Source organism: Tinamus guttatus, unplaced genomic scaffold (genome assembly GCF_059628265.1).
Source record: "Tinamus guttatus ecotype Peru unplaced genomic scaffold, ASM5962826v1 Tinamus_guttatus_pri_ptg000055l, whole genome shotgun sequence".
Lineage (NCBI taxonomy): Eukaryota > Metazoa > Chordata > Aves > Tinamiformes > Tinamidae > Tinamus > Tinamus guttatus.
In genome coordinates, this window is record NW_028288589.1 from 1,258,630 (window position 1) to 1,281,488 (window position 22,859).

The following is a 22,859-nucleotide window of genomic DNA, read 5'->3' on the forward strand; positions in this document are numbered from 1 at the left end:
AAGACAGAAGCAAAGAAGGCATTTAGTAACTCTGCCTTCTCTGCATCCTCTGCCACCAAGGCACCCTCCCCATTCAGCAGCTGACTAACATTTTCCCTGGCCTTCCTCTTGCTGCTCATGTATTTGCAGAAGCCCTTCCTGTTGCCCCTGACATCTCTTGCTAACTCTAATTCCCAATGGGCCTTGGCCTTCCTCGTTGCAACCTGCATTCTCCGACAATATTCCTATATCCTTCCCATGTGGCCTGGCCCTTCTTCTGCATTACATATATGCTCTTTTTCTCACTGAGTTTACTCAACAGCTCCTTGCCTACCCACGCAGGTCTTCTTTAAATTGCCTTTAATTTTAAATGCAAATTTCTCTCTTAATAATCTACTCCCATTTGTTCAAGTTCCATCATTTTTCAGTGTCTAGAGCTTTTCTTCCTCTCTGATATTTACTCTTCCAACATATTTTCACAGATAGGATTATATTCCCCCTCAGCCTTGCTTTGCCAAGCTAAACAAGCCAAGCTCTTTCATTCCTTATTTCTTAAAATAAACTCTATTATTTCTGTGATCATCTTGAAAGTCCTTCCCTGTAACTACTCCTAATTCAGTCTGTCTTTTTCACCCATGAAAAAATACTTTTCACTAGCTTCTACTGGCTAGTTCCAGACACCAGAACTGGAAATGTGAACAAGTGCTTCCTTCGCTCTCAGCTCATGAAAGTGGAAGACAAAGCAAAGCAAAAAAAAGAAAAAAAAAAAAAAAAGAGAGACTGTGGAAAGAATATGATCAAGAAGACTATGATGAAAGGAAGAAGAGTTGCATGAGGCCAAAATGCCCTTTGGTGTCCAGCTTCATCCTGAATAGCCATCTATAAATATTCTCTTCGGCTCTACCAAGACCCTAGTTCCCAGATCTGGGCAACAACAACTTTTCTCTGGAAAATATTCTGGGATTTCTCTCTGAGCCAAGGACCTGCTGGGTTTAACCCAGGAACCTTCTTGATACTGTGTCATGACGCAGCTGTGTAACATCCAGATGTAAGAAATCAGGTCTACCCGCTCAGATATAGCCTCAAGCCTACCCAAAAAACTGCATGAAGGTTATCAAACCCAAGCACTTCAAGGTTAGGAAGTGTCAGAATTAATCAAGTTTGGACCTTTAACTCTGCCTGCCTCTGTGTAAGGCTTGTGCCACAGTAAATGAGTACTAACTTCTCATTTAGTCCTTTGGATGGGTATTGCTCTCTGAAAGAGCACTTCTTTGGCAATTTGTTTCACTTTTATTGCTTGCTGTGAGTCTCAAACATCATTATTTCCTGCACACACACTGTTTTTCACATGTTACCCCAAACCTAATGTCTGCAAATTTCAGTTTGTAACAGGTTAAAGGTAAAGGTCTGTCAGGGATAAGCTAGGTACCTGCCTTAGAGTGGGGAGATGAACTAAATGGTTTCTAGACGACTGTCCAGCTTTATATTTCAGATTTTGTATAAAACGCCCACACAAATATACACCATGAATTTGCTGTTGTGTTTTCTTACTCTTTTGCATTATATTTGCACTAATATTTGGCAAACTTTTCAAAACAGATTATTATCTGTAAATGCATTGCAATATATGTTTATAAACACCCATTCCCAGAAAGATCATCTCTTTCTTTCATTGGCAAACCAATGAGCCGTGCCCTAATGACCCTAACCATGGAGATAAATTAAAATCATGTAAAAAACTCATTTTTTTTAATGGCATGGCAGTAGGATACACAGAATTATTGCCTTGCAGCCACAGAAGGTTTTCCAAGGCTACCTTCAGCCTTGCTGTCCTGGGACGGAAAGAACATCTAGTTTTTGCTTATCAAACATCTTTTCCTGTTGTCTTTAAGTAAGAAGAGCCATGAGTCTGAAACTGCAGGGTGTCTGGCCCTGCAGGAGTTCTGTTTCTGTAAATATCTGATAGCTTGATTGGATTTTGCATAACTCGAGGGTGAAAATATTTCTCTGTTCCTTCCAGAGAATAAATACATGGGGATACTTAGGCTGACTTGTAAACTCAAGCCCTGTACTAGCATGTAGTACCTAAAGAAAGACAGATAGACAGTGGGGATATTAGGTGTCCCAACAAGAGAACCCTGATTTCATTTCCCAAGTTATCTGTGGCCTTATTGTATCACAAATGTCAGTCATGAGTAATTCCAGAAAAGCTATGACTGATGGGGAGTAATAAATAACACTGTAGAGGAGCACAAGCAGCAAAGGTGGTTGGGCTGTGATGTGGTCACTGATTTGGCGATTTATTCTTCTGTTGAATGTTTGTCCCACATCTGCCCCTCTCTGGGCTGAGCTACTGAGATGATGAATCCCTGGTTTGAAGCTGGCACCATTCTTGCCCCTCCAATAAAGCAGCCTCCTTCCCAGAGGTTTGACCTGATCCTTGCTGCTTGGAGGAGGTCACAGCAAATCCACATCACCTTGTGCACCGCCAAGGTGCAATGAGGAGGGCTGGTGTCACAGAACCGCTAATTCCTGATGCCCAGAGAAGGCAGGAAAACTTCTCCATGTGCCACCCCAGAGAGCAGTGTGAGGTGCAGGGACAATATCAGTTGCATCTGACAAATTGTGCTCCTACCTGGCATGCCAAAGAGTTAGTGAGCCTTCCCTGTAGGTGATCCCTCTTTGCCCACTGTGACTTTTCATGGAGGTAGTGAGGAATCCACACACATTTAATAGGGTTGTGTCAGATCTCCTCTGAAAAATTATAGCTTCTACATTTCCCAGAGTGTAGCTATCATTGATCCTCTTGCACTGATCATCAGTAATCTACACAGGGAATGAGGGGTCATTTATCTGTCAAACTCTGCAAACTGCTGGGCATCTCAGAAGAGCATAGAGAAATGATAATATTTGGTATTACACGCTGCAATATTTCCTATAACTTTTTTTTTCTTAAAAACTGTCCCACTTGCATCAAAATAGAAGTACCCCCCACTAACTGATGTTAGTTACTCTGTGATGATGTTAGTTACTCTGTGATGATGATAGTGATGTTGTGCCTATAAACATTATTCTGTATGTTCAGGGTCTGGCCCTAACATAAGACCTGATCTTGCAAGCAACAATTTCTCACTGTACTTAATAAGAAACTACCTCCAAAAAAAAAACAAAAATAAATGAACAAATAAAATCTACAAAAAAAAAAAAAAGAACAAAGCAAATACTCCTGTGACAAAAGTTTAGCAACCCTTAATGTGGGGGCTTCACTGTCATAAGCCACTCTGCTTCCAGTAAAAATGTTAAGCATGCAAAAAGCAGCTTGTATCACTGGCAGCCAGCAGACATCAGGACAGTAGAGGGGTCAATGGTAGGAAGAGGATATGGTCTTAATTAGGAGAATAAGTCTTAGACAAATCCAATTTCTTTCTTTGATTAATAAATATAAGTGCATAGATGGAATAAGCTTATAGGTGGGTAAGGCTCAGTAGTGCACAACATCAAAAAACAACATTATGCAATATCAAGAGAGTACACAATAAGGTTGCCAGGCATTAAATCCCAGGTCCCCTATTAAAAACAGATGGAATATTACCTTTTTCATATTTTCCCATATGCTTTTAATATGAATCCAGGATCTGAGGTTGAAATATATTTATGTCTGCTGCCTCCTCAGCCCTGCTCCTCACAGCATTTTCAGCAGATAAGGTCTGCCATCTGGGCTGTACAAATAGTGGCTGCAAGAGCCTGAACAGAGCAAGATGGGGCCAGAGGAAGGAAGAAAAGTAAAGGGTTGTTTGCCACAGTGGAGGAAGGGAAACCTTTTTGGAGGCAGAAGGGAAAGACCTCTGAACGTTGAGCTCTCATTGGGCCTCAACAATAAAAACCAGCATCTACAAAGCTCATCAAGATCTAGTTGGCAGGCAGAGCTCGAAGTGTATCTTCCATGGGGAAATGATGAGCAGGCAACAGAGGGTCCCGTGGTGGCGTGTTACCAGCTGCAGGCATGATGCTGGGGGATATTTACCTCAACAAACAAACATAAAATCACTTCTGATGTAATCACAGAAGTTTTGGTGAGCTGGTAAGCTGTGCAGAGTTGAGAAGAGCCAAACAAGGGCACCTAGAGCATGTGGCGTGTTGAATCTGGGTAAAGAAATCGTATTCTTATACAGTCAAATGAACAAATATGCATGTAGTAAGATTTAAATTTTAAAACCTGGAAACCCACAATACAGAATGGAGGACTGGGTCCTGGAAAGCAGTAACTAAAAAGGGACTAAAAAATATAGTAAGAAAATGAATAATCAGGAACTCTCATATTTCTGTGGAAAAATGGGCTAATGGGATCATTGAATTCTGTGAGCAGAAAATGGGATATAGTATCACTTGTTTTTTTATATATATGGCACTGACATGAAGGAAAACTGCTAGCAATTCAAACATCCATACTTCAAAAAAAAGATTTAAAAAACAGAGAGGAAGAAGGAAAGGAACCAAAAAAAAAAAAAAAAAGGATTTAAATACTTTACACTGACCAGAGCTCAAACTAGAAGATTAAATGGTCCTTTCTGGCCTTGAATTCTGTCAGGTTTAGAATCAAGGTTTAGATCTGCAAGTAATTTAAGGCAACAACACATCTTTCACAGCACATCTCTGGCACTGCATCAATTTATAAACACTCATAGACTTAATTAACTGGTTAAAAGTAAAGAAAAAGATTCCATAGTTCGAACTCCTTTTTGGAAATATTGACCTTATCCAACAGCTTACAGTTTCAAGGCAGACTTCTGGAAACATTATTACTGGCTTAAGGTGTCACAGACAGCTCTGTAGTGCACATGGAGTATGCTGCAGAGATCCATGAGCACCAACACAACATCACAGATAGATAACATTCAGAATTCCTAAATTCTTGGATGTTGCTATGCCAAGGGATCTTTATAAGGCATTCTACTGTGGTTAGATATATTTCAGTCAATGGAGAAGTTATTCCCTATCCTAATAAGCAGATCAAAAGTTTAAAATTACTAACTTCACTTAAATCAGTGTCAACATCTTTAACGATACTTCAGCAAAATACTTGCCTGTTATTATCTCCTTCTGAAGACAAGAAGGAAGGTTGAGTCACCATTAAAGTATCAACTGGTAGGTCCAGCCCTCTCTGAAGATCTCCAGTTTGATGAGTGATAATAATAGTTCTGGCCCAACTTTTTAAGCTGTCAATTGTCGAGGAGCGATGAAATTCATTTCTTGCGTGGCCTGGTGGGTCACCGAGTTCAATGACCAGCACTTTTGATGGAACAGCTCTAGCAGATGACCGCAGGGTTCGGGATCTTACTGATCTTCTCCCCACTCCCTGTGAGCCAGGCCTGGTATAAGAGGCTGTACAAAATGCCATATTAGGGCAGTGATATCTCCTTTTGCTAGCATTGGATGAGATGACTTTTAACATGCTTTCACCTCCCAGCACACGATAGACTATTCTAATTTGGTCATGACGAACTTGCAAGAAATCAGCTAATCGACATATTATACTTGTCTCACCCTCTTCCCCAGTGGTCTCAGATACAGAAAAAGCAATGTGAAGGGAAAGACCAGTGACTATTTCTACAGGTTCCTCTTCATGAAGGAGAACATAGAGAAGGTTGTTCTCAAAGTCAAAGTAATTGGCTCCAAGCCCTTCATTCAGTGAGAAAGAAGACAGGGTTGGAGAGACATACTTCCCCTGAATGAAAACATGAAGGCTGAGGGGTTCATTGTAGAATATAGCAAGAGGCAACCTGGTTGAGTTTTGGCCACTGAGAAGGTAAAGTCTGAAAGTCAGAGGCGGTAGGTCAGGGAAGCAAACTGTAGTGAGTTTGTTGGATGGCAAGACAGCAGAGAAAGCAGGAAGATGCTCAGCCGGATAACATCCTGCATTTGAAGTCACATCACTGAAGGTATCCATAAAACTGTCAGTCATTGCTACCACCGGAGACAGTCTCTGGTTGACTCCCCTGGGGTCCAGGTTTTCAAGGATGACAAGTGCATGAGCTGCCTGCTTGCAGAAGTAGCCTTGTACTGAAGGGTTGAAGATACATTTGCTGTCTTCTCTGTAAATTCCTGGAAGAATAGAGAGAGTTGGGAAGAGAAAATAAACAAACAAACAAATAAATAAATAAAATAATTGTTTCAGGTACCATTCACAGTTTGTGCTATAGCTGTATATTTTTCCATCCAGTGCTAAAAGTTGTTTCTGTGGATTCTAAAGTTTTGTATAGTTTTAAGGGAAAACACTAAGGGATATGACATGAGTAGAAACCACATCTACCTCAAGAAGCCCTTGACCTGAAAATTGTTGAAGACTGGTAGAGCATGAGAGAGAACCATAATAAATTCACCCAGTTTTAGAGTTGTGTGAAAGCTCCAGATTGACACATACAATTACCATCTATAGCAGAGATCCTGCACTCCAACTGTCTAAGTTCCCATTACAGTCACTGGAGATCTTGAGTTTAAATATTTTGCCCGCAGACAGGTATCTAGTATGATGAGGGATGCCCTGAGCTATTTGAGATATCTGCACAGTGTGGCAGATGTGACTATCCCTTCTTGGGCAGCAACTAGAAGCCAGGTGGGACTACAGAACCTCAAATTACTCTAGATACCTGTTTTTGGCAACTGAAAACCCCCATTCCCAGCCATCAGTACAGTCATGGCAGTGTAGAAAGTAACAGTTACTCTTAAAATAGGTACCTGTATTTTTTAAGCTGATTTGCTCTCTAGACTCCCCTAACTGTTATGTCTAGAGTTAGGGTCCTGTCATGAAAACACAGATGAGTAGTGTTCCTTGAACTTCTTAGGATAGCTAGAGCATTAGTAGGTACTACACAGGACCTATGGGAGTGCATAAGACACTTCAGGTACCAGAATCGAACCCTTCTCTCATTTCAAAGAGCTAAGATTTCCATCTGTGTCTGACTGCATCAGAATCCCATCCTACATATCTACCATATAGCATCTGTATGGAAACTAATCAAGAGGAGCCTTTTACAGAAGGATCTATATAAAGGACATCTAATCCACACAGTCTTTGGAGTGAGGGCATGATCTTCCTGACCAAATATAGATCTCTACTTTAAGATGAGAGAAGTTGTGCCTCGGGCTGTAATGATGAGATCATCACTGATTATAAAGAAGAATAAAAGTAAATGTCTGCAAACAGGGGCACCAAAAATGTAAACATTTCTACCCAAAGCACCTCAGGGAAAGATGTGTGTTTCTGTTTTCCCTCCCTCCCTTCAAAATAAAATCAAAGAAGGAATTTACTACTGTAGCCAGCTGTAATCCTCCTTTCCTCCCCAAGCCTGCTCTTTTCCTGCTTAGTTGTGTGCATGAATCTCCTAGGTGACATCGCAACCAATCCTGCATTCCTCATTCGGCAGCTCTGGAGATGCAATGTGTAGCATTCAGGATAAAAAGGAAGATAACATACTTGAAGGTCCAAACTTTAGAATGTGTAAAAGGGCATTCACCTTAGTAAGCAAATGCTAGAGCTGTGAAACTTCCTGCTGGAAGGAAACCACAGGCTCCTGGAAAAGATATGAATTATGCATTGCCATAGAGGAATCAGCCTGAGTTCACTTTATAGTTACATCTTAATGCCTGAATCCTGTCGACACTTAGCTGTGATTTATTTTGAGGGGATTCCTCAAGTGCAAGAAGTCGCCCAGGTTGATGAGTGTTTCCCAGAACAAGCTCTCGCTGTGCACATCACGGAGGAGCACTATGAAACTACACAAACGTTGTGTTCTGTTCAGGAAGGTGGTCCAAGTGAGATAGGATCTCTGCAAAGGCATCTACTGTAGGCAGCAGCTTTCTATCTTCTCCCTTTTACATGCTTTCTTTTTATTTTTATTTTTTGCTTTTGCTTTGCCTTCCCCCTCCTTTTTTTTTTTTGCTTTATTATTTGTATTATTTATTTATTATTTACTTACTTTTATATTTAATTATTGTTGTTATTGCTTTATCATTTATCATTCTGCCCTTAGCACGTGGTCGGGGCAAGGAAGGAGGGAGCAGAGACCTCACGTGGAAGCAGCGGTGCAAACACAGCACTGGCAGAGGCTTGTGATGATCCTCAAACGATCTTGCTCCAGAAACACCCACATCATCTCCCATCCTTCCCTAGGGTCACATCACTCTTGCCTGTAAATGGGACTCACCTATATTTCACCATTCCCAGGGTTTTCCTTTTCCTCACCAAATAGTGGGCTCAGTGGGTGGTAACAGGCACGTGGCCGCCCTCGCTCGTCTCCTTCCAAATGGCCTTATCTGCCAGTCACAATTTCTACAGCCGGCAATTTCGATCACTTTTAAATGAAACCCATGCTGGCCTTAGTAATCATAATGTCATTTGCAATTTACCACAAAACACGTTTATCCAGTTAGTAGCACATTGGAGAAAGAGAACTCCATATGAACTCGCCGCTGAAGGCCTAATCTGATTATTTCCTCATGAAAATCCAAGCAGGGGTTGCTTGTAAGAGGGGCCTGAGAGAAGAAGCAGGGGGAAAAAAAGGAGAGAAGTGAGGCCTGGCCACAGCTGACTCTCATAATCGATGCGACGAGATAAGTGGCACGGCGTGTCAGGGCCAGCAGTAAATCTGCCCCCGGGCTCTGCTCTCCAAAAGGCCAGAGTGGACAGGACTTAATAAATCCAGAGTGACCACCGAATATTGCGCTGACACGTGCGATTGGCCTCGGCAGCGGACAACGGCGGTGATAAATTCCAGAAGCCCTCCTGCTAAGTGGGTGCAATTAGATTAAGCGGGGTATATTTGCCCCACGCATGTGTGCTAGAGAGGGAAAAAGTGGGGAAAAATTGGAAAAAGGAAGGTGTGGGCCAGCAAGAGCGTGGAAAGGCCCATTGGGGTCATAGATGGAGATGTCCATGTCTATGGAAGCACGTGCCATTGGGAGGAGAGGGAGAAGGGATGTGAGGACCGTGCACATGGGCTCGTGTCCACTCTTCCCAGCTATTTCCTTAGCCTCATTGTCACATCAGGTTCATCATTTAACTTTGTGTGTGTGTGTGTGTATATATATATATATATATGTATACATACACACACTAACAGACACTTTTGTATGTATATATACACACATACATGTACTTTCATATATATGCTTATATAAACATATCAAATATATATATGTACTTATTTATATATATAATATATAAAAAGATTTAAGAACTCAGGTTGCTTCTAGGGCTCCTGACAAATATTAACTTTGTGTCAATATTTGTCCTTCCTGTCGTGAAATGAGGATTTTCCACCTCATTTCACATTTGAAAAGAAAAATGCGCCGAGGGGGTCCTCTTTGCTTAGGAGAAAAAAAAAAAGAAAAACAGAAAAAGGGGAAAAAAACAACCCAACAACAGCAACTACAACAACATCTTATACCCTTTATTTAGAAAAATGGAACAGGAGGCAAGGAGGGAAGAATATTTTTAAAATAGATGTTTTGACTTAAAGGCACACAAAGTCCCTTGCAAGTATCCTGCTTTTTTTTTTTTTTTCTCTAGTTCCCCCATGCCAAATAAATAAAATAAAATAAATTCTACATTTAAAATTGAATGAAATACATCAACATTAATGATTTTCCCCTTCAGGTTAACACCACCATTTCCTTCAATAATTTTTACCCATTTCGTGATAGATTTCACAATTCATGGTAGGAGGAAAAGTATAGTCAGTTTTTGACAAAAACAAAAGGCAACATCAGTTTTTTATCAAAATAAAATAAATCTCCCACAATTTTCTTTCCATCTGACTGGATTTGCCCGTCAGTTATTTCTAATTTAACTACAATTGCAGTTACAAAAAATAGAGAAGCGAGGAGGGAAGGAAGGGGGAAGGGAGAGATAAATGGGACACTGTTTAGCAATTGTGATTCCTTGGCCCTGGGCTGGCCAGCACATATATTTGCTGAGGGGGAAATATTCATCAGAATTAACTGCTCCTTTTGACCTGCTGACATTCAAATGTGAAACACTAATAATAAATAAATAAATATAATAATAAATAAATAAATAAATGAATAAATGGCAACAGGACTTCAGAAATCAACTGTGCCATGAAGGTCAGTTATTCTGAGGTCACTCACTTTTGCTATGCACAAGGTTTTCTACGTTCCTGCAGCTTGGATGTTCACTGTAAATAACGCAGGCCCAATCCTTCCATCCCATCCCCATGCCTATACCCTCACCCTTTATAAATAAGTGATGGTGCTGATCGTGTAGAGCTTTATATAGGTCATTAAAACAGGCCTGTCAGCTTCATTACATACTGAGACAAGGATCCCAGGCCTATTTTAGAAATACCGCTGATTATAAGTACAAATTATTATGGAATCGGTATCACCAGTGAGATTTAGAAGGCTAAACATGAAAACCTGCAATGACAAGTAACTCAGGAATGCATGGAGGCATGTGTGTTTCTGTGTATATTTGTTCAAGTTTGTGTATGTGAGATACATACCCATACATATGTATACATGCCAGGGACCGTGTGAATAAAAACGGAGTGACTGCTTTAGGCTGCTAATTCTTTCTTCTAAAGAAAATGGTTTTCTAAGGAAATGAGTCTCATAAGATCACACTGTATGTGCTTTTATGCTCTCCTGTTTATCACTCCTCCATAAAAACCTTTGAACCCCCCTGGCCAATTCCGGTCACATTTGTGGACTCAAACATATTACGTTTTACAAGTTCTGTAGAAGTTGTTGCACAAGTAGAGCAAGGAGAGATATTAGCACTCACACTGCAGGAAAACCTGCAGCGTAAGCTCACCTGTTTTTAAACTTTGCTGCATCTATGCTGGCTCTTCCATTTTCTATACAAATCCATAGAAAACCAGATATCCTAAATGAAATAATTGTTCTTGTATTCACAGCTGGCATATATTGATCTGACCACACACTTTGCTAATATATTACCTGTGAAATCGAGTATTGTTTGCATCTTTAATATGCTTGTGTTCTTATTAAGCCAGCAGCAACCCTTCAGGATGTCAGCATGACAAAAAGGTAGATCATATACGTTACAGATAAGCAAATATCTCAATGTTATAAACAAAAACTTACTTTTTTTTCCATCTGCTGGAGGCTAGAGTAATAACTCATTTCTGACCTTAAAGCATTAGTGCACGAGTAAAGTTTTAACAGGCAAAATCAGAAGTCCATCTAGGCAAGGATGCCCTCTGACAGTGTCCAAAATAAGTGCCTAGAAAGAGTGTGGGTCGAGCAGCTTGATCAGCAGCTTATTAAACTCCAACAGAGGATGCTGTTTAAAAAAAAAAAAAAGAGGATTTTTTCCCCATTATTAATTATGGAATTTGCAGCAGTCATGCTGGCAAAGAGAAAGGACTAAACAGTGGAATTACCCCATGATTTTGTGTATTCCCAGAAAGCATAAATTAAGCCTCAAGATGTAACCCTGAACTAGGGATACAGAGATACTGCAGGAATCATTACTTCAAATCTGCTGCAATGCAGAACATGTGCATGGGATCAGAATGCAGGGGACAGAGCAGGGCACAGTATCTCTCAGAGGATCCCATAGAAGAGAGAAGTTTGGTCCCTACAACCTTCTTGATGGCCTGGAGCATCGGCCGGGACACAGCCCAGGGCTGGAGCACTCCTGCAAAGCCCCCAGTAAAACCAAACCCAGGCTCCAACTGGGGCTTTCAGATGCTCTCATGAAACAAAAAATAAAATACAAACTAATCCCACAACCCTCTTCGATTCTGTCCATCCAGAGAAGCTGACAGCTGGGGAAGGGGCAGGAGGCGCAATTCGGCTCCTAGTAAAGAAAGACAATTAAAAGAGAAAAAAAAAACACATCCAGAACCATCTTTCTGCCCCAATTATTTCAACTTTAAAAAACCATGCTATTCCGCAGGTAATAATTTGCTTCTCTTGTGCTTTACCATTACGCTTCTCCCTTCCAAGACATTCCTGGTTTCCTTTAGATACATTTAAAGCCCAGGAACCAGGAGGCATTTTCTCTCCTTCCGGCTCCATCCAAGGAAGCTTAGACAAACCAAAGCAGCAATTTTGCCAGGTTCTAGACCTAAAAACAGATAGAGTTTGTGCCACATGCAGTGTGGAGACGTGGCTATAACGAGTTTTGAATAGGAAGTCCCGGACCAAATAAATCCATGCCATATGTGACCAATTCCTGTGTCAGTTCCTTTCTCATAAGCAGTGGAGCCTTCCCCCCGCTCCTCCTCCTCCTCTCTTTCCCTTCCATGACCCCGCACCGGGGCTCTGAAATCTTCCAGGGCTGCCTACGGGCCCCGGTGGCTGCAAAAATAAATGATTTTGACAGCAAACATTGCAACGCTTCGCCGTAATGCGCGCTCTGCACAAGTGCCGGCACCGCTCGCTGGGAGACCGGGAGAGGAAGGAGCCTGTCCTCATTACTGCAAACAAAAGTATGTTCTCTGACAAGTGGTGAAAGAATTAGTCAAATAAACTGGAATTCTACTATTGCTGCCAGGTTTTGTTACGGGCTGGTGCTCGGCTTCTCTTCCCCTGCTTGGCTCGGCCGCTACTGCAAAGACAAATTGACATTTTCTTCTGCAAAAATAAATTTGGGGAATAAAGTGACTGCCTCAGAATAAAAATGGTGTGGAACTCTGCTTTGCTATTATTATTATTATCATTTCTTCCTAATGAGAGCAGTTCTTTTGGCCTGGGAAATGGCTCACAGAGAGATGGAATGATTTTCCATCAGAACTAGGCCAGAAGAAAAACATCAAATACCTGCAGACTTTGGAAATGCTCAGGTTAAAATTAAGCTTAAAAATAGCAATTATTTGTATAAGACTTAGGGAAAGCAGAGGACAGTACAGAGACCAGCATTTGTCCTTATTATTTGTTTCCCTCATGTTTTGTTTATTAGCAGATCAAGCTTAGATTTAGGTATCAAAATTCTACTAAATTTTCATCTTTATCTAATAAGTGATAACATTTCTGAACAGAGTATTTTTTTCTGTGAAACTATTTCATTGAAAGAAAAAGCTTTTTTCCACAGATACGCTTTTCAAACATAAATATTCCATATATCCCAAATTCAGTCCAGAACTACAATTTGCTCATGGATTCAAATTTGCTGACTTACTATTATCTTTAGGCACACTATTTTCAAAGGAGACTAGTAATTCTGAATGCTTTCAGCTTGGCACACCTGATTTCAGAGTTTTAGGAGAGACCTGTTTTCCAAGGGAATAAAGTACAAAATACCCGTGCATTAAAAACTCATCTTCCATGAAATATAAGAAATTAAGAAGAAAATTGAGAGATTTGAAATATCTAGGCATTCTTTAGGAATTAGGGGGATTTTCTTGTGACACTGTTTGGAGAACAAGCAGTAGCTGTGATGGACCCCAATTTGTACATTTAAAAGCTTTTCACTGGAAGGAAACCATCACTGTGGACTCCTTCACTATCAGACATTTTGGTGTGGGCTCAGTCCCACACTGACCCACAAGTCAACATGATGAAATAGCTAAAACTGGGTTGCTACTGTGGTGTGTTCAACCCTCCCTTTACCTTCTCTAGCTCACAGACCCAAGGGATTGCACAAAGTTGACTTTGTCTTCACTTTTGCCTATGTACTGCCTCAAATTCCATTTCCAACATTGTCAAGCTTGAACAACATAAGCAAACCTTATTTTTTCAGGCTCAATTCATCTCAGAAAAGTGTTGTATTGGCTTCTGGTGGCGATGCCACTGCAGACTCTTGCAGAGCTGCCCTGCAGTTTCATGTAGGTGCCTCTTCCTGCACCATAGTTAATGAGCAGGGCAATAAGACAAAAGTTATTTCCTCCTCCATCCATTCCTCATGGTTCCAAAGAGCTCCTTGTCAGAAAGGTGAAACAAGACCAAATTTGGCGACTGACCCTTAGGAGAACCTCATCACCACCAGCAGGTAGCAGCTGTGACCAACCAAAACATCTAAAATCCTCAGATAAGGACCAAGTTCATACCACCTAAATGAAAGAATTGAACTAATGTGCTTAATTTAGGAACCCAGTCATCCCAGGCCTCAAGGGGGCAATTCAGTCTGCCAGCATCTGAATGCCTGTCTTCTCTCATTGCATGACAAGGAACTTCAGGGCAATGCTAAGAAATTGAATATAGAGTCTCTAGGTCTTGGTCCCTGAAAATCACAAGACAGACTGAAGATCATTACAACATTAGATATTAAGTTCTATGATTTCATTGATTATTCCAGTTCCCAATTGTCTTTTTTCTTCTTTTCTTTTCTTTTCTTTTCTTTTCTTTTCTTTTCTTTTCTTTTCTTTTCTTTTCTTTTCTTTTCTTTTCTTTTCTTTTCTTTTCTTTTCTTTTCTTTTCTTTTCTTTTCTTTCATTTTCATTCCTGATGGGCTTTCAGGCAATTGTATGTAACTATAAAGACCCACTATACAGTGAGATTCTCTAGGGCTGTGCTTCCGTTTTCCAATACTTTATGAATCACACCACTCCTCTCTTGACCTATTTAGAAGTTCAGATACTTGTTAATAGACATCTTGGGGAGCCATGGGTGAGGCCCCAAAAAAAGAGGAAAATAGGGGGAAAAAAAAATCTGGAAGTTTAAATTCAGTTCCCTAAAAATACTGAAACTAATAACCTAATAAATTGGAAATATTCAGAGGACATCAAGGAGTGACAGACAGCATGGATACATGCAGAAGCAATTCATCTATCCAGCTTTACTGTAATATAACTTTCAACAACATCACACGTGATAGTTTTGTGAGCAGAGGTAGTCTAGATAAAATTAGTGCGAAGTATATGGAAAACTGATTGGAATATGATAGTTTCAGAGCAGTTGCTAAGAGTTGCTGGCAAAACAGAAGTCCACATAGAATGGACATCTGTCCTGGTTTAGGTGATGGTGCAAAGATCATGCTCATGCGATCTCTAGGGGACACTAAGCTGGGAGGTAGTTGATGAAGTTTTGGGGGACAAAATTTTTAATTCAAACTGGACTCAGTAGATTAGCTTGAAGCAAAGTAATAAAAAACTCAATAAGGCCAAAGAAAAAGTGTTGTACTTAACTAGAGAGAGTCAGATACAGAGAGACAAATGGTAGGCCAAGAGAAATTCTCCACAAAAATGATTGGTGATCAAGATAGATTACAAACTGAGCATAAGCCTATATTTTCATGATATTACCGGGGAATAAATAAAAATAAAAAAAGCTTATTCACCTTTACAAAGAGAAATACCACTAAAACTCCATTCTCCTCAGGACAGAAAAGGTTGCAGTCTAAATTTTTGCTCTTCAAGAATGAGAAGAAGCTTTCTCTCCCACCACACAAAATTATACAAAACACTGCAGTTTTATTTTTTCCTGCCTTGGTTGAAGGCCCAGTCCTGCAGCCTGTGCTCGTGACAGAAAGGTTCATAAGCACAAGAGTCTCAGTGACATTATTAGGATGATTTTCAGCAATATTAGTCCTGGATGTGCTACAGAGTTGAATCTTAAAGCAGAAGGATTTCATTACAGGTAGAGACAGCTATATTATACCATGACATATTTATGACAATGAACTGTAATGAGAGGCCTTAGAAATAGAAAAGAATCTGAAATTATAGTGCAGAATCCAAAGACGTATGAAAACATGGAGTTAAAAATTTGAGATACAAAGGCTAGAGTCATTATCAAAGAACAAAGAATGAGATTCATCACATTAATTTTAGCTGCCTAAATGTTAAGCATCTAGTCTAAGCTAATTGTCTGGTTTAAGATGCTCATCTAGACTATAATCATTAGAGAAGGAGTACAGAGGGAGACTTTTATAGGATTATTCATTCCCCTTTTCCCTTGGATAGATTGAATCACTTCTGGAGATACCTGTCTATACTAGCTAGATGGAAAAACTACAAAATACGATTGGACTGAAAGCCTGCATTTTGGTAAAGCTGATTAGCTAAAGTTAGCCGCCAACCTAATTGTCCAACTCCTAGTGAGGTAGCTACTACCTGTAGAACCAACTACTAACCTCTACAACCAACATAAGTGCCAAGTTGGAAGGTCGAATACCAGTTTCAAGAAAGTCAAATGAACCTGTAGGCACTATTCAAAAATGTAATGCCTACTTGCCTACTTAATTTTTGGGAAAAAAAAATAGGTCAGGAAAGATCTATGGAGGTCTTCTAGTTCCACCTCCTTCTCAAAGCATAGATTATCTGTAGCTGATGAGGTCTTTATCAAAAGTCATTTTATAACTACATTTAGGCCCTGACATGTCTACTAGAACATATAGTAGAATCAGAACTAGAACATGCAGGGAAACCACTAGGATTAAAGAAATGATTTAAACAAGGTATGTGATCCAAGTGCTATTTCCATACATGACTCTACACACGGGCAAATTAGTATGAAGTAGCTTTGAGGCTCAATTTTGCACCTGGGTACTTGGGTTTTAGGTAAACCAGAGCCTGTTAGTTGACTCGTCAAAGTCCTGTGCACATTTCCATGAGAAAACGAGAAGGTTCAAAGCTGGAACATCTCACGTACTTTACCATAACTAGAGTATCCATATAAAGATGGATAAACTCAGATGTCCATTGATCTTAGTTGTTTGGTGTGGTGCCAATTCGAAGAGAAAAAGAACAACTACCCTGGCAGGCCAGATCAAACAACCTGTGCAGCCCCAACTGTCCTGCTCTGGCTGGAGCTGTTTTATTCCAGACTTACCAGGAGCTGTTTGAAATTTCACACAGCTCTCAGAGTTATTTTGGCCAGGGAGTATATTTAAAACTCATTGTGCCTAATGTTGTCTTCCCACAATTGAGAAGTAATCAGGAAAGACATGAAAATAAATAGACAAGTGAGAGGTAAAATGAAATATGAAGTGGCTAGAAAGGAGTCTGTTCTCTGATGTATTTTTTCAGCTTATTATTGTAAAAGCCCAGAGCAAAAGAATAGCTTTGAAGAGTCTTTTGTTAATAGTGGCAAGGTTGTCTTTTTTTTTTTTTCCTTTCTCCTTAAGTTTTTATTTATTAACCATGCTGTGCAGGGTACTTCCATAAATGATGGCTGGGTTCAGGTTACGGGGACTTGTTTAGTCTGAAAACATCCCAGTCTGCAATGGGAAACAGAAAAGAGAAGTAACCCACTGTCCGGTGCTTGAAGGCCTGGAGACTAAAGCCCATTTTCCCTTGCTTTTCCCTAGGATTTCTCGTGGTGGAGCTTGCAAAAGTTTGAATGTCTCTGGATGGTTAAAATGCAATCCCAGCAGGCCAGTTCCTCAGGTGGTCTATTTGACGACAGCTTGATGCACAAGCCAGTATTAAACATCTGAGGCTTTGACCCTTTGTGGGAAAAAAATCAAAGCAGCTACATTCCTACATGGGGCAATGGATTCATCCTGCAAATCGCTGTAAAAATAACCATTGTGGAGGATGCTTAGTTTATACTTAAACCCTAAAACATGGCAGTTGTTAACATTTTTGAGACTTTTCCTGTTGATGGTACCACATACTCTTTTATCTTTGCCCTGACCATGTGGTTATATGCATGAATGCTGAACTGCAGCAAACTTGAATAAAAGCTGCTATGTGGGAATAACCTGCTTGTGCACAGCAAACCAGACAAGGGCACTAGGGTATCAGCACAGGTAAACAAAAGAGAACTGGAATATAGTTGTTTTAAGATAAGCAGAGCAATATAGGATCCCTAAGCCTGCTTTGCTCAGACATCCTGCCTGTATCAATGGGATGTTCTTCATGCATCCTTTGATAAAGAGAATAGCCAGGATGGTCAGTTTGGGGTTTAACTTCATGATATAACAGCAGGAAGGGAATGATTTTTACTTATTTCTTCCATTGAATCAACAATATCAGAAAGATCATGATTTTCTGAGCTTATCCGGCATGCTCTGAGCAGGAAGCCAGATAGGTTCTTCTGCTCGTTTGGGACATCAGAAAGCATCTCTGATCTGAGCTTATAGGGTACCATGTTGCAGACAAAACAGAAAAAAAAAATCCTACCAAAAAAAAAGTTGTTTGGCAAGGTTTGCTAAGTTTTGACAAATTCCAGCAGTGCATAAAGGCTCATTTCAGAGCCAGTGTACACTACTACTTAGACTAATCCAGTTAGGTAGCAGGAAATGATCTTGACCAACCCGTTTTCAGAATTGCACAGCCCAGCAAGACTGACATATTTGGACAGTAGCCTTTCTTCTCTCCATAAAAGCTACAGGAACTTCAATCATGTATAATTTACAAGAGCTTTCAGCAGAGATCCCACTTGCTGACCCAATCCTGCCCAGGAGGGTGGTACACTGCATTAAGAGGACATTGCCATATGCCAGCAATGAATTCATATTTTCTCATATACTTTGCTTCCCTGAGTTCCAAGAAGAGTTAATTCTGACAAAATTCTAACAACAGCCTATAAACTGAATAACCAGCCAGACAGATGAGCTATGGAAAGGATTTGGATGCTTCCATGGGACACTGAGAACAAGAACATGAGGGAATCTTGCCTTTTTTTTTTTTTTTTTTTTTTTGCTGCTCCCTGTGGCTCTCAGGGAACAAGTGCTCAGACACAGAGGCCTCAGAAATAGAAATCTGAATTTAATAAAGCTGTCTGGAGGGGGAGGGAGACATAGAAAACAGAAGATCATGGAGATAAGAGAGGAAGAGATAGGAAGAGAAAAAAAGAAAGAAAATTAGAGCTGATTGCTGCATCCTTCTAGACTGAAGTGGCCAGAAATGAAACATTTGTTTGAGAGGTGAGACACCAATTCCTTATGGAAAGAATAACAACAACAACAAAAAAAAAACTTTAGGAGATGCACTCTCCTGCAAAGCACGTATCACTGTAATGAGGTATGGCAAAAGGCAGAGAAAGGCAAGGATGAGAAAAGGCAACACAAGGCAAGACTTGCCTGCCTATTTTCATTGTAGCTTTTATGGATACTGGAGCAATATTTTAAATTCAGCACAGCTACACCTACACTCTGCAAGCAGAATTAGGCCCCCATTTATAAAAATTGAGTGAATGCACAGCAAGAAAACTCACATTCCTTTCCTCCCTTCCTTCCTTCTTTCTTTCCTTCCTTCCTTCTTTCTTGCCTTCCTTCCTTCCTTCCTCTCTCCCTCCCTTCCTCCCTCTCTTCCTCCCCTCCTTTCCTCTTCCATAAGATTCTGTTTGCTACAGAAGCCAAAAAGGCACCAGAGGGAAACTGCAAATACATTTTTAATGCATACATTTCATTTTCGGAGGGCACTTCAACGCCGGCTGCTAGAACTGCAAGGGGGAATTTATCTAATCAGTCCTCTGCGGCCCCGCTTCATTGACATAATGTGGTCCTGCCGATTAATGCGCTGGGATCGCAGCTCCGAATTTTTCTTCCATTTCATACCAAAATTATTGATGTGCTTTGTACAATGTGTAATTGCCATTATTGTATATGTGCCTAGAGCATGTGCAGAGCCGAAATTGAAATAAATAAGCAAACAAAAATGCGATAGGAAGTCTCTGATGATCTGGTGGGGGGGTGGTACCAGCATCACTAGCCTGAAATAGGATTTGATATCGCTGTGACTGAGTTTGATAGAGTGAGATTCGATAAGGCTGGAAGAAAGGCTGTTAGATCAGCCTAGCCTGACTCTCCCCACTATCTACAACAGGGACCCTCATCAAACACCCAGATATAAAGTAACCCCTTTTAGCATCCTAGGTCCAAGCCATCCATGGGCATCACTGTAGCAGTGCTACTGATTTACCCCACCTAAGGATCCTTCCCAGCAAAATACATTCTCGTTTTCTTCTCCCCCATCTCACACACACAGAGTAGATTTGTTCTTTACATTTAATTTATGCAAGTGAGGCCCAGAATACATTTCAGTAACGCCAATTAGATACGCACTAATTTCTTCTCTGTGAAATAGCAGTAAGTAATTAATCAGAATTTTGATCACAACTCAGTTGGCAATTCTAATTGCACTTGCCATTTCCACAGCAAATATGGAATCATTATCTTTCTTGCCTAGTCCTCTGTTCCTAATCACCCAGGGTGCTAGAAGCAAAACATTTCCAAGAACTCGATATTGTCTCTATCAACAAGCACCCATAATACCTCTGGACTGAGGGTTAGTGGGTTCAGTCCACAGCAGTGCTTTATTTCAAGCTTCATCATAATTTTAAAGGGAATAGCTGGTGGCAGGCTGGCTGTTTGCCTGGGGGAGGGGGAATTCTGCCTCATAAAATTATGAGAAAGGATGAAAGGTAGCAGCGCCTTCCATTAAAAACCTTATGGGAGAGCACTTGAGACACCCGACCTTTGCACAAGTGTCCTGCATGCACTGAAGGGGTGTACGGACACCGACCACATCTGTGTCATCAGAGCATCTCTGAGGTACCACAACCACCCATCAGCTCCAGGTGTTAGTGACCACCTCCACAGTGGTGAAGAGGGGGCACAGGGGGGACCAGGCTTAACTGCAACGCTGCTGACATGATCATTTAGTCATTATTTTGCCAGTCTGGGCAAATCTGCAGCAGGAATGGTAAGATTGATGAAAAGTGTTATGACCTGGGGGATCTGTGGAGAGAGGACTCCCTTTTGCTGCGCTCCGAAAAAAAAATTCCTCATTTCAAACAGCTGAACAGATGAAACAGCGCAAGAAATGAAAGTGAGTTTTACCATTTAGGAACTTACAGAGAAATGCGGGCATACCAGGCAACAGTTCAAGCGTGACCTCCAGGGCTGTGTCCACCTACCTATCCTAGGACCAGGAGGTGGTCCTAGGTAGCAACCTCAGAGAAGATGCTCTGAGCCCAAGCTACAGCAAGTGACTGGAGAAACTGTCAACAAGGTTCAGCCTGCTCAAAGCCTGTTGTTCAGCGAAACCTGGCCAGCAACTTAATGAAGATAATGATGGAAACATCAGGTGCAAGAGATCAGGGCCTCAAAACCAGCCTGGAGTTTTGCTTCTCTCACTGGAAAGAAGTGTTTCCTAGGACCCTCTAACCATAGTCTATCTTAATAATCAGCCCAGAGGCTAAATATTTTTCCCAGGTAATCCCAAACCATGCAGAGTAAATCTAGGGATTAGACACCAAAACGGAGATACCAATTCTATTCACTTAACAATGAAAGTGAGAAGAGCTTTATTTCTTTTGGGAGGGTCTCCCTGCTGAGAATACCCCTTGTGAACTGCAGCAGTGCAGTTTGTTCTGGTTCTGCCCTTACATAAAATTTGAAATGGGAGCAGTGACAGAAACGGTGATTTTGAAGACTCATCATCTCCTATGATCCCCCGTCTGTCTCTTGTCTGCACTGATCACCTGATGTTGCTGTAAGAATGAGAAAACAAGATTCAACTCTTTCCTTCGCTTCCTCTGATCTTTTTGCTAATACTCTTATTTTTATTCTGTAACAAAGAGATGAATGGAAAATATTTGAAGGAACTGTAGCCCCTTAGAGTCCTTTTCCTTGAAGACATCAAGTCTCTACAATGGGCAGGGGGCACCAGTCCCAGTCTTAGTGACATCAAAGGAAATTAAAAGGGGACAAACAATTGCAGAACTCAGTTATGAGCATTGCAGCTGGGTACAGCAGAAGTCAGACTTGGCCCAGTTGATCCTGCAGTGCACACAAAATCCTACTGTTTTTTCTTATTACAGAATGTCCTCGAGTGCCTGAATTTTTGGTGGGTTGGGTTTTCCTCCATCCACAGAAGACAGAGTAATACAAACAGAATAAATGTCCGAATTGCCATGGAGATATTTCTTCATCTGGGGTTGTGGGCAAGGATGGCATGTGAGACATGCCATCAGAGTTGAAAACACAGAAGCTGTGGGATTAACCACACATTTTCAGGCTCTGCCCTGCCTTCTGGGACACAGAAGTTTTCTATCAGCGAGTGAGTATTTGGAAAGAGATGCCCTGAGGCTATAGCTACACTTGTGAACTCAGCAGTGCGGTGCCTCAGGCCTTAGTGCTGGCATTCAGTCCCACACATATGACTCTGCTAGAAGAGCGTTTGGCACAGGTTTCCGTCTAGGTCAAGGAACTGACCCAAACTGTCTGAGTACCAGAGTGTTCAGCAGCCATTCCAGTTTGGATGTAGCCAAACCGTCCTGGAGGATAAGGGAAATTTAGTAATGATGGATGTGCCCAGACTGTGCGAGTTGGCTTTGGTACTCTGTAGTTTATTAGTGCTAAGGTAGCTGGAAGATACGTGATCTTTTTGGTGTAGCCACATTGTGCAGGGAAGAACCACTGTGCTCCCAGATATTCTTCGTGAGAAATATCCAAGAACTCCATTCCAAGCAATTTTGGGTAGAAAGGTAGAGACAAATAAAAGCCTGTTCAAAACACATGAACAAATAGTCTGCACCTGAAAACATACATTTCCATTGACCATAATCAGAGTTGTGTAACCACCTCAGAGCAAAGGAACGAGTTCTTGGAATCTGAGCATGTTCAAAGACTGTATAAACCCAAACAGCACAGATTGATGAAGACAGGAGATCACATCCCAGATCAGCTAGAGCAGCCAAAAGAAAAATAAGAGCTTTAAAACCAGAGGCAGTGGGATACAATCAGACTAGCACAAAAACAGTGACTTCAACACAGATATATAAGTAATGGATAGTTCTAAAGAGACATTCTGGCTACATCTTCACTAGTAAATTAAATGTGCCCAGGAGTATTCCCAGACACCAAGGCCACCTGACATGACCTGGCTGCGTTCATCTATTAACTCTCTCAGCTTTCCGTAGAGGATGGATTCATCCAAACAACCAACTGGGAATGATCCTTGGCATGTTTTAACCCCCAGACTAATGCCTAAGAATCGTTT

The 22,859-nt window shown here is 41.0% G+C and overlaps 1 protein-coding gene across 1 annotated transcript in view; it reads right to left on the bottom strand.

Moving 5' to 3' along the window:
- The window catches only part of PKHD1 (PKHD1 ciliary IPT domain containing fibrocystin/polyductin), a 239,843-nt gene that overhangs the window by 23,286 nt on the left and 193,698 nt on the right, over window positions 1-22,859 (bottom strand). The window contains 1 exon segment of the mRNA XM_088540100.1: window positions 5,064-6,081. Coding sequence (XP_088396226.1) covers window positions 5,064-6,081 — 1,018 coding nt within the window.